The 11,701-nt window shown below is 40.3% G+C and overlaps 1 protein-coding gene across 13 annotated transcripts in view; it reads left to right on the top strand.

Moving 5' to 3' along the window:
- Window positions 1-7,825: 7,825 nt before the first annotated feature.
- The window catches only part of SPICE1 (spindle and centriole associated protein 1), a 70,636-nt gene continuing 66,760 nt past the window's right edge, over window positions 7,826-11,701 (top strand). For 2 of the 13 annotated variants that reach the window (XM_055381643.2, XM_055381638.2), the window contains exon 1: window positions 8,080-8,195. Coding sequence is in view for 4 of the 13 variants with exons in the window: in XM_055381632.2 (XP_055237607.1) it covers window positions 8,413-8,454 (42 nt within the window). In the remaining 9 variants the exon portion in view is untranslated. Of the gene's footprint in view, window positions 8,596-11,701 lie in introns of all 13 variants that reach the window. The other 11 variants (XM_055381636.2, XM_055381640.2, XM_055381632.2 and 8 more) reach the window with 8 other exon arrangements.

Here is an 11,701-nt window from a genome sequence, read left to right as displayed (position 1 = left end):
TTCTTGATTTCTTGTTTGCTAGTCATGGTTGTGTCTGTGCCATTGTTATATATACTTCTTGCCATGTGAAACAGACAAGGTAAGACAGGCTAAACAACATCTGAACAAAAGAGCTTATTGGCTCTGTAAGATTGATCCTCATGGCCTTCAGGAATTACTCTCTTGGCCTGGGTTAGGCAGCTGGGGTTCCTGTTTCTGAAGCATCTTACAGGGACTGTTAACTATTGTTGTTTATGTCAATAGTCATTATGATGTAGGTTCTTTGCATTCTGTCTGAAGTTCTATATGTTTCTGTGCAGCTGCTCTTTCATCACGTGGTCATGATCATGACACAACAAAAAGGTCAAGAAGATCTTGCAATATGGTTGACTATAGAGATAATTGGAGAATCCCCAAGTGGTAAAGATATGGATGGATATTTAGCCTTCTCTGAATTGGTCAAGCTCTTGGAAGTGAGAGAATGACCAAAAGAAAGGGCTGAGGCTGGGTGCGGTGGCTCACACCTGTAATCCCAGCACTTTGGGAGGCCGAGGCGGGCGGATCACCTGAGGTCAGGTGTTCAAGACCAGCCTGGCCAAGATGGTGAAACCCTGTCTCTACTAAAAATACAAAAATCAGATGGGCATAGTGGTGTATGCCTGTAGTCCCAGCTCCTTGGGAGGCAGAAGAATAACTTGAACCCAGGGGGCAGAGGTTTCAGTAAGCAGAGATCATGCCATTGCACTCCAGCCTTGGCAACACAGTGAAACTCCATTAAAAAAAAAAAAAAGAGAAAGGGCTGAGAGACTGAATATTCAAAGGACAATCAAAGAACAGTTGGACAAACCTCTGCAGCAGTTAGCCCAGAATGGTCAGGATTTGGTCATGACTGCCAGTTTCTCTACTTTTTTTTCCCCCCAGAGCCAACCAGAGATTCATATGACTTATATCCCAGTTTAGGCATCTTAAATTATAGTTGTACTCAAGATGGGTTTTCCCAATATTAAAGAAAACCCAACAATATAGTAAAACTACACACACACACACACACACATACACACACACAGAGGAAATAAATGAAGATCACTCAAATGAGAATAAACAAAGGCCATTTATTCAGAGTCTGATATACATAGTAAGGGATTTAGCATTTGGCAGAGACTCAAAGACAGGAAAGAGAGTGGGAAAGGTTTATAGTGAAATAAAGGGCAACTTTCAGGAATGCTCTGATTAAGGGTATGGGGAATCTGGATGTGGATTACCTAGTAGCAGGACATCTTATTCTTTGGGGAGCATATTTGGATCATATTTGGAGCAACAAGAAAAAGCCAAATAAATAGCTTTCTAGAGGTATAACTGACATCCAATTTTATATATTTAAAGCATACCATTTAATGAGTTTTGACACACACATCCCCCCACAAAGTCACATGCAAGTCACCTATGTTATATACACACATACAGCTGTGGAACCATCACCACAGTCAACAAAATAAATATCCATCACCCTCCAAAGTTTTCTCACTCTTTTAAGTCTATCTTTCCTGCCCCTCCCTGTTCCCTTTCCATTCTTAAGGAACTGCTCACATGCCTTCAGTCTACATTAGTTTTCATTTTCTGGAGTTTTATGTAAATGTAATCACACAGTATGTACTCTTTGAAAATGTGGCTTCTTTCACTCAGCATAGTTATTTTGAGATTCATTCATGTTGTTGTGTGTATCAACAGTTTATTAGTTTTGGTTTCTGCGTAGTGTTCTATTGTATGGATATACAATAATCTATTCTAATTTTTTTCATTCATCTGTTGATGGATATTTGTTTTCTTACCCCAGTGTTTTGCTATTACAAATAAACCTGCTATAGACATTCGTGCATAAGACTTTGTAAGAACCTATGTTTTTTTTTTTCTCTGTAGTAAAGATCCAGAAGTGGAATGACTGGATCATATGGTAGTGTGTTTTAACTGCATAAGAAACTGCCAAATTATTTTCCCAAGTTGTGAACCATTTTACATTCCCACCAGCAATGTATGAGAGCTCCAAGTCCTCCTCATCCTCAATGACACTTGGTATGGTCAGTCTTTTAATTTTTAGACACACCAATAGGAGTGTAGTGGTATCTCACCGCGGTGTTAAGTTGTATTTCTCTAATGACTAATGATGTTGAGCATATTTTCAGATGCTTATTTGATACCAGCATATCTTCCTTAGTGAGGTGCCTGCCCAAATCTTTTGCCCAGTTTTAAAAAACTGGCTTGTTTTCTTATTATTGAGTTTTGAGAGTTTAAAACAGATTTCTGATATGTATTTTAACCAGATATATACTTTGCAAAGATTTTCTCCCAGTCTGTGGCTTTTTTGATCACTTAGAAGGTGATTTAAAGAGAAGTTTTAAATTTTTATTAAATCCAATTTATGGATTTATTATTTTATGGATTGTGCTTTTGGCATCATGTCTAAAATCTTTACCTAACCCACAGATTTTCTCCAATGTTTTCTTCTAGGAGTTTATGGTTTTAGATTTTACGTTTAGGTCAATGGCATGTTTTTAGTTAATTTTTTACATATGGTGTAGGATATAGATCCATTATTTTGCATATTTATATACAATTATTTCAGAAATATTTATCAAATGGTCTTCCCTTTCTCCACTGTATTATGCCTGCACCTTTGAGGAGAATCAGTTGTCCATACATGCATGAGTTTATTTCTGGACTCTATCCTGTTTCACTGATATATTTGTGTATTTTTCTATTAATATTATGCTATTTTGATTACCGTAGCTTTATAATAAGTGTTGAAATTAGGTAGTTGTAGTAACATAATTTTGCTCTTTTTCAGAGTTGTTTGTCTATTCTAGGTCCTTTGCATTTTCATATGAATTTCAGAATCAACTTATCAATTTCTACAAAAAACTTTTTGGGGTTTTGATTGGGATTACTTGAATATATGAGATCAGTTTGAAGTAAGTGACATCTAACAATATGGAGTCTTCCAACCCACGAATGAGGTATGCCTCTACATGTTTAGGTCTTTTAAAATATCTTTCAGCAATACTTTGCAGTTTTTAATGTACAGGGCTTTCATATCTTTTGTTAGATTTATATCTAAATATTTAATTTTTTGATGTCATAAAATGCATTTAAGATTTTCTATTTCTAATAGTTCATTGTTAATATATGGAATTACACTCAATATATACTTTTTTTTTTTTGAGAAAGGGTCTCGCTCTGTCGCCCAGGCTGAAGTGCAGTGGCACGATCTTGGCTCACTGTAACCTCCACCTCCCAGATTCAAACAATTCTCCTGCCTCAGCCTCCCGAGTAGCTGGAACTACAGGAATGCACCACCACGCCTGATTTATTTTTGTATTTTTAGTAGAGATGGGGTTTCACCATGTTGGCCAGGCTGGTCTCGAACTCTTGACCTCAAGTGATTTGCCTGCCTCAGCCTACCAAAGTGCTGGGATTACAGGCATAAGCCACTGCGCCCGGCCTACACTCAATATTTGTATGTTGATCTTGTATCCTGCAACTGTGCTAAATTCACTTATTAATTCTAATGGCATTTTTCTTTTCACATATTCTTTTTTTTTTTTTTTTGAGACAAGGTCTTGCTATGTTGCTCAGTCTGGTCTCGAACTCCTGGCCTCAAGCAGTCCTCATGCCTCAACCTCCGAAAGTGCTGGGATTACAGGTGTGAGCCACCACGCCTGGCCTCTTTTTACAGATTGTATTGAATTTTTTTACATAGACATTCACTCCACTGGGAATAAAGATATTTTTCCTGTGCAATCTGAATGCTTTTTATTTATTTTTCCTGTCTGATGGCACTAACTAGAAACTCCAGTACAATGTTGAATAGATGTGGTGAGACTAGACATCCTTGTCTTTTTCTGATCCAGTCTTTCACCATTATGCATCGTGTTAGATGTAGGTCTTTTGTAGATACACTTAATCAGGTCGAGGAAGTTCCTCGCTATTTCTAGTTATCTGAGAGGTTTCTATTAAGACTGGATATTGGATTCCTTCTTTCACAAAACATTAGGACACAAACACAATTTAACCAAGTTCTTACCACTTAAAAACCAGGTTTGCATATTGTCCAGTTTCCAATATTTTATTCCTTATTTCCACCTGAGACCTCATCAGAATTTCGTTCACTGCCAACACTTTGATCATGACCACTTAAGACAGAGGCTTTTTTTTTTTACAGCTCTCCTCTCCTTCTGAGCCCACACTATCGCATCCCTTTATAGTCCAGCCTTTCTCCATTATCCAGTTCCAAAGCTGTTTCCACATTTTTAGGTAATCGTTACAGCAGCACCCCATTTCTCAGTACCAACTTCTGTTTTAGTCCATTTGGGTTACCATAATGAAATACCTTCAAATGGGTAACTTATAAACAACAGAAATTTGTTTCTCATGGTTCTGGAGCCTGGGGAATCCAAGATCAAGGCACTAACAAATTTAGTGTCTGGTTTCTGTGTCCTCATATGGTGGAAGGGGTGAATCCTGTGTCTTCACATAGCAGAAGGGCAAAACGGGCAAAAGGGCCAAACAGGCTTCCTAAAAGACTCTTTTAAGGGCACGAATCCCATTCATGATGAGCAGAGCCTTCATGATCTAATCACCTCCTTCCTGAAAGCCCCACCTTTTAATACTATCACATTGGCAAATTGTCACATAGAAAGTTTGTGGGGACACATTCAGACCATAGCAATGGCTTGTTTAGAAGTGTATTTTATTCCCCAAATTTTGAGCGATTTTCCAAGAATCATTCTGTTATTGATTTCTAATTTAATTACATTGTGGTCAGAGAATGTATCTTGCATGACTTCAATCATTTTGAATTTGTTAACATTTGTTTATGGTCCAGATTATTGTCCATCTTCTAAACTTTCTGTATATGCTTAAGAACCATGTGTATTCTGCCAATTATTGGAGTGTTTAATAAATGTCAGTCAGGTCAAGATGGTTGGTAGTGTTGCTCAAGTCTCTTATAACCTTGTTGATTTTCTGCTTATTTGCATTATAAATTATTCAGAAAGGGGCATTGAAATATTTGACTATTGTGGATCTTTCAATTTCGCATTGCAGTACTATCAGTTTCTGCTTCATATATTTTTAAGTCCTATTATTAGATGCAAAAATGTTTAGGATTGTTATGTCCTTTTGATTAAATGGTTCTTTTATTATTATTAAATGATCTTCTTTATCTCTGGTTATATTCTCTGCTCTGAACTCTACTTTGTCTAATATTGATAAAGTCACTCCACTTTATTTTCACTAGTGTTAGCATGATATATCTTTTTCCATCCTTGTATTTTAAACTTATTTGTGTCTTTATATTTAATGTTTCTCTTCTTATAAGCAGCAATTTAAAAAATTCAAGATTTTAAACAATCTCTGACAATCTGACAACCTCTGCCTTTTATTCAGTGTGTTTAGACAATTTACATTTAATATGATTTAAGAGTCTATCATCTTGCAATTTCTTTCCTACTTCTCTCTTTTCTTTGTTTTTTCTTGTTTTATACTTTTAATCAAGTATTTGTTTCACTATCCTTTACATGACTTTTGTAAGCTTTTAACAATAACTTTTATTATTTAGTGGCGGCTTTAGGGTTTATAGTATACATCTTTATTTTATCATAGTCTACCTTTAAGTGGTATCAGGAATAGTATAAGGGTCAGGCGCGGTGACTCACACCTGTAATCCCAGCACTTTGGGAGGCCAAGGCGGGCAGATCACCTGAGGTCAGGAATTCGAGACTAGCCTGACCAACATGGAGAAACCCCATCTCTATTAAAAATACAAAAATTAGCTGAGTATGGTGGTGTGTTCCTGTAGTCCCAGTTACTCCGGAGGCTAAGGCAGGAGAATTGCTTGAACCTGGGAGGTGGAAGTTGCAGTGAGCCGAGATCGTGCCACTGCACTCCAGCCTGGGTGACAGAGTGAGACTTTGTCTCAAAAAAAAAAAAAAAAAGAGGAATAGTATAAGGATTCTAGGTTGATAGCTTTTTTTCTTTGAATATGTTTGAACTGTTATTCTGTCTTCTTGCTTGTTTTGATTCTAATGAGAAACTGATGTAATCCTTAGTTTTGTTATTCTGTATACGATATGTATTTTTTTCCTTGGATGCTTTTAAGATTCTTTTATCACTCGTTCTGAGCAATTTGATTATGAAGTATTTTGATTAGCTTTCTTCATATTTCTTGTGCTGAGCTTCTGAAGGCAGGTCTGTGGGTAAAGATAGTGACAGAAGGATTAAAATAATGATGGGATCTTAGGGAAGTTCTCTTTTGAATAATTCAGTGTAATCAATGCAGTAGGAAGCAAGGTCATTGTGTGAGAATGAGGATAGGAGACGAGACATTGGGTATGAATGAAGGTATAAAACTAATATGTAGGAAAATCAATGAACAGGGACCTGTAATGAGATGTTCAAGCATCTTTAAGGTCCTACTTAACATCAGTAATCATGAATTTAAAGTCAGCATGGTTGGGTGTTTTTTTTCAGATTCAGCTGCATGGGTGCAAGCACTTAGTAAGTGTAAAGTAGAGATGGCTAATATGGTCATTTTGCCAAGTGATTACAGCAATTTAGAGAGGGGCAGGGAGTTGAGGATGCAAGCAAGTGGATGATTGTTGATTATTAAATATATCTACATCAAACTTCCTCAATCAGAGTGAAAACTATTAAAGGCAGTACCTTTCCTCTAGAAGGTTTTGGGCATGTATTTGCAGACCACACATGGGTGTATTGTAACAGCAGAAAGCGAGGGGCTAGAGGAAATTGTCTTACCAGAGCAAATAAACTCTGTTTTTGAATCAAGTGCTTTCTAAAGTTCTTAACGTGGTCCACGCAGCTCTGACTGTCGTGGATCCAGCCTATCAGGGCAGCCTCCCCTTCACAGCAAGTTCCCACTGTTCTCTAAACTTCAGACACACTGGACCTCTTCCTGTCCCTTGCATTTTCCACATCTTTGCACATGCAGCTCCCTCTGCAGGAATGCTTTTCCCTTCCCCACTGGCCTATTCATGTCTCAGCTTTCCTGAGTAATTCAAATATTACTATAATAATAAGCTAAGTATTTGGCTAGAGTGCTTCCTTCTTAGCACTCGTCATAATTTTAATGTTTTTGTCATTGATAACTGTCTGTTAATATGCTGTAAGTTTCCCACCTTGCCTGTTTTTAGCCCCCATAGAACCTAGCTCTCCTGCACATTTGTAGGTTGTAATAAACAACTTTTTTTTTTTTTTTTTGAGACAAGGTCTTGCCTTGTCGTCCAGGCTGGAGTGAAGTGGTATGACTGTGGCTCACTACAGCTTTGCCCTCCTTGGCTCAAGTGATCCTCGCACCTCGGCTTCCTGAGTAGCTGGAACTACAGGCGTGTTCCCACGCCCAGCTAATTTTTTAATTTTTCGTAGAGACGGGGTTTCGCCATCTTGCCCATGCTTGTCTCAAACTCCTGGGCTTAAGCAATCCTTCTGCTTCTGTCTCCAAAAGTGCTGGGATTCCACTACTAAAGATTTGTAAACAAATGAATAGAGATGAAAGCAAATTAAGTGATATGTGAAGTCTGGTGAGGAGAGCAACATCTTTCTTTTGGAGAATTCTCGAGGCACCGGCTAATGCTATATGCCTATTCTTTTTTTTTTTTTTTTTTTTGAGACGGAGTCTCGCTCTTTCGCCCAGGCCGGACTGCAGTGGCGCCATCTCGGCTCACTGCAACCTCCACCTCCCAGGTTCACGCCATTCTCCTGCCTCAGCCTCCCGAGTAGCTGGGACTACAGGCGCCCGCCACCTGGCCCGGCTAATTTTTTGTATTTTTAGTAGAGACGGGGTTTCACCGTGTTAGCCAGGATGGTCTCGATCTCCTGACCTCGTGATCCACCTGCCTCGGCCTCCCAAAGTGCTGGGATTACAGGCGTCAGCCACCGCGCCCGGCCTGCTATATACCGATTCTTTAATAATTTGCCCTGAACCTTGCAGAGGAACCTGTCTCTTAGACTCAGGACCCGAGCTAGGCTTTGGGAGGCTCCTGCGCACTGGGCTCGCCGGATATACGCAAGGGCGTGGGGCGGAGCTCTGGTAACCCCGGTAACAGCCCGGAAGCCGCTGGCTGGGTTAACCTGTGGCGCGCTCCGCGGTTCCGGCGCCTGAAGTTTTAGCTGCGGTGGCGGCGGCAGTCGAGACCGACTGCAAGGCAGGTTGAGATGATGGATCTGAGGCTTGCAGCTCGCAGTCCCAACGAGCCTTAGGGACCAGGGCTACCAAAAGGGTGGGGAGAACGGTGGTGGCATCTGTCTGTTGCCTGGGATCCAGGCGCCCGGTTGGGGAATCCTTACTTCAGGAAGCGCAGCCGCGGCTCTGTGTTTTGCGTGTCTGGGTATATTTGTGCGTGGCGCCAGATCACCTCGAGTATGCGCGTGCGCACCGCTTTCGGGAGCTTTTGCACAGAGCTGGTAATTGGGGGTACTCGATTGTAGCGTTGGGGGAGTTCACCGTGTAGCAGGAGAGAGGCAAACTATCCAGGGTGCTTTGGGACCGGGAGCGTCATTTAAATCGATGGATGTCAGAGAGGGGCTTCTCAGAAGGCTCCGCCTGTGAGTTTTGAGGAGTCCGTGGAAGTTAACCCAGTAGAGAAGAGAGTGAGCCTAATGAGTGTTCCAAGCAGAGGGAAAAGAATGGTTGCAACTGTGTGTGAGGCGAGAGCTTGGTTTTAGGATTTGCGGGAGATGTGAGAGAACACTGGAAAGAAAAGTCAGCCGGGCCATATGGGGGAGAGGGTCTGAATGCCAAGCTGAGTTGGATTGCTTTTGACAGTGGGGAGCCATCCGAATCTAGAGGAAGTAGGTAAAGGGTTCAGATCTATTCTCTATCCATGTATTTAGGTAGGATTGATTCAACAGTGTTTGGAAAGAGTTCTTGTTTCTCTTTGATCAGTTTTCCACACCAGAGTGGATTTACTAAGTCCAGTCATAACTATCCCGTTTAAAATTCTTAAGTGGTTTCCTATGGTCTTAGGTGTTCAGATTGCTGTGGCTCACAAGACTACAATCTGCTGTCTGCCTTTCTTCCTTTAACCTCTCACCCTCTCAGATCTTTGTTAATTGAACTGAACTTCTCAAACTCTTCGTAAATGCATTTTCCCTTGCCTGGAATATTCTTTCCCCTGCTTCTAACTTTTATTCGTATTTTAGCTCTCAGTGCAAACATTTTTGGGGGTATTACAGAGAGGAGAAGCTTTTACTTACTGCATAGAGTTAGTTAGGTACTTTCATGGCACACAGAATTTACTTCCCATGCTGCCCTTTTGTTGTAAATACTTGTTTAATTGCGGTCCTCTTAGAAACTCTTAACTCTGCAAGGGCATAGGCTATTCTACTTTCTTGTTATATCTGGTGCCTCGCTTTTAGGTGGTGCTTCAAAATATTAGTTACATTAATAGATGGATGATGAAGTCAGTGAGTGAAGAGTGAAGGGGAGACTAATTAGAATAATGAGAGCCTGAACAAAAATATTTTTAGTAGAGATGGAGAAGAGCGGGCAAGAGAGATTTTTAGGGAAAAAGTTAATAGATTCTGTTATCTGATTCACTAAGAGATAAGGAACAGAGGTGATGCTGAGGTTTTAAATTGGAGCAACTAGGATTGTAATTCTGTAAATTCAGCTTAATTGAACATATTTATCGAGTCAACCAGTTATATATCAGCAAGTAGAGATTTGGGGTATGATGATGAGCTGTATTTTGATATACTGTATTTGTGATATTTGGGAGATGTATGTAGTAGGTAGTTAGAAATGAGCATTTGGTGTTTTTGTTTTGTTTTTGTTTATTTTAAGAGACAGAGCCTCACTTTGTCACCTAGGCTGGAGTGCAGGGGCGCCATCGTAGCTCACTGCAGCTTCCAATTCCTGGGCTCAAGCAGTCCTCCCACCTCAGCCTCCTGAGTAGCTGAAACTATAGGCACTCACTGCCACTCCTGGCTAATTAAAAAACATTTTTTTTTTTAGAGACAGGGTCTTGCTATGTTGCACAGGCTGGTCTTGAGCTTCCTGCCTCAAGCGATCCTCCAGCCTCAGCCTCCCGAGTTGCTGGGATTACAGATGCGAGCCACTGTGTTTGAAGTTTTGAGGAAAGGTGTGAATCATTGATTTGGGACTCATTTTCACAGTGTGTTTGTTTGTCCATACATTCATAGCTTTGCTCAAGGGAGTTGGTGAGGTCACTGAGGGAGGATGTGAACTGCCCCTTTGTGATCAAGAAAGCAGCTCCATGAGAGCTGGCACCATATTAGACTTGTTTACTAATATCTTAGTTTATTTAGTTTACTTAGTTTACTTGTTTACTTGTATCTCTAATGCCTAGCAAGTGCCTGGTGTGTGCTGCACTCCCCCAAATAATTATTGAATGAAAGGAGAGGGTATCTAATGGAAAGACAAGAAGAATGAGAACTGAGATAGAACTGGGTGGAAATCCTTGATTAAATTGTTTATGTGGAGGAGGACAATAGAACCTGTGAAGAAAAGGAGAAAAGAATAGAAGAGGCCAGGTGTGGTGGCTCACACCTGTAATCCCAGCACTTTGGGAGGCCAAGGCAGGTAGATCATGAGATCAGGAGTTCGAGACCAGCCTGACCAACATGGTGAAACCCCGTTTCTACTAAAAATACAAAAGTTAGCCGGGCATGGTGGCACGCGCCTGTAATCCCAGCTATTCAGGAGGCTGAGGGAGGAGAATCACTTGAATCCGGGAGGTGGAGGTTGCAGTGAGCTGAGGTCGTGCCACTGCACTCCAGCCTGGTAACAGAGCAAGACTCCGTCTCAAAAAAAAAAAAAAAAGAAAGAAAGCTTTTTAGTGCAAAGGTGGGGTCAGAGTTTTTGTAATTAATAAAACTTGGAGGTAGAACTAAGGATTAGTAAATACAGGTGCTAAAGTGTACCTTTTCATGAAGTTGGATGGCAAGAGAAGGGCAAAGATGGGATAGCAGCTTAACTATACCTGTGTTATCCTACTGTACACAGGTAGTAAATTACCACAGATTTAGTGGCCTAAAACAATTACTATTTATCATTTCACAATTTCTGTGGGTTGTGAGTTTGGACATGGCTTAGTTAGATTCTTTGCTTAGGGTCTTCCAAAGCTGTAATCAAGTTGTTGGCCAGTATGCATTCTCATCTGGAGTTTTAGCTTCTGAATAAGTAAAATATTCTAAATGTAACTTGAAATACTTTTCCCCCCATTTTTAAGAGTAACATAGGTCCATTATAGAAAATTTGGGAAATATAAAAGCAAACAGAGGTAACCCAATTCTGGCAAAGTTTTCCAGCATGTGCTTTACAGTCAGTCAGACCTGGTCTTGAGTGTCAGCTCTTGGCTCTGCCTGTTATTATTTGTATAACTTTGAGCTATATACTTTCTCTAAGCCTCATTTTTCATTTTTTTTGAATTTTAGTATTCTTAATATTTTTAAATTTTGTTTCAAGTTCTAGGGTACACGTGCAGTATGTGCAGGTTTGTTTCATAGGTAAACGTGTGCCATAGTGGTTTGCTGCATCTATCAACCCATCACCTAGGTATTAAATCTAGCGTGCATTAGCTATTTTTCCTGATGCTCTGCCTCCCTGCATCCCCCTGCCATCCGACAGGCCCCAGTGTGTGTTGCTCCCCTCCCTGTGTCCATGTGTTCTCATTGTGAGTACATGTGG

The sequence above is a fragment of the Gorilla gorilla genome, chromosome 2 (assembly GCF_029281585.2).
Source record: "Gorilla gorilla gorilla isolate KB3781 chromosome 2, NHGRI_mGorGor1-v2.1_pri, whole genome shotgun sequence".
NCBI lineage: Eukaryota > Metazoa > Chordata > Mammalia > Primates > Hominidae > Gorilla > Gorilla gorilla.
The sequence above is the reverse complement of the archived record's forward strand: the minus strand, read 5'-3'. Positions and strand labels throughout refer to the sequence as shown.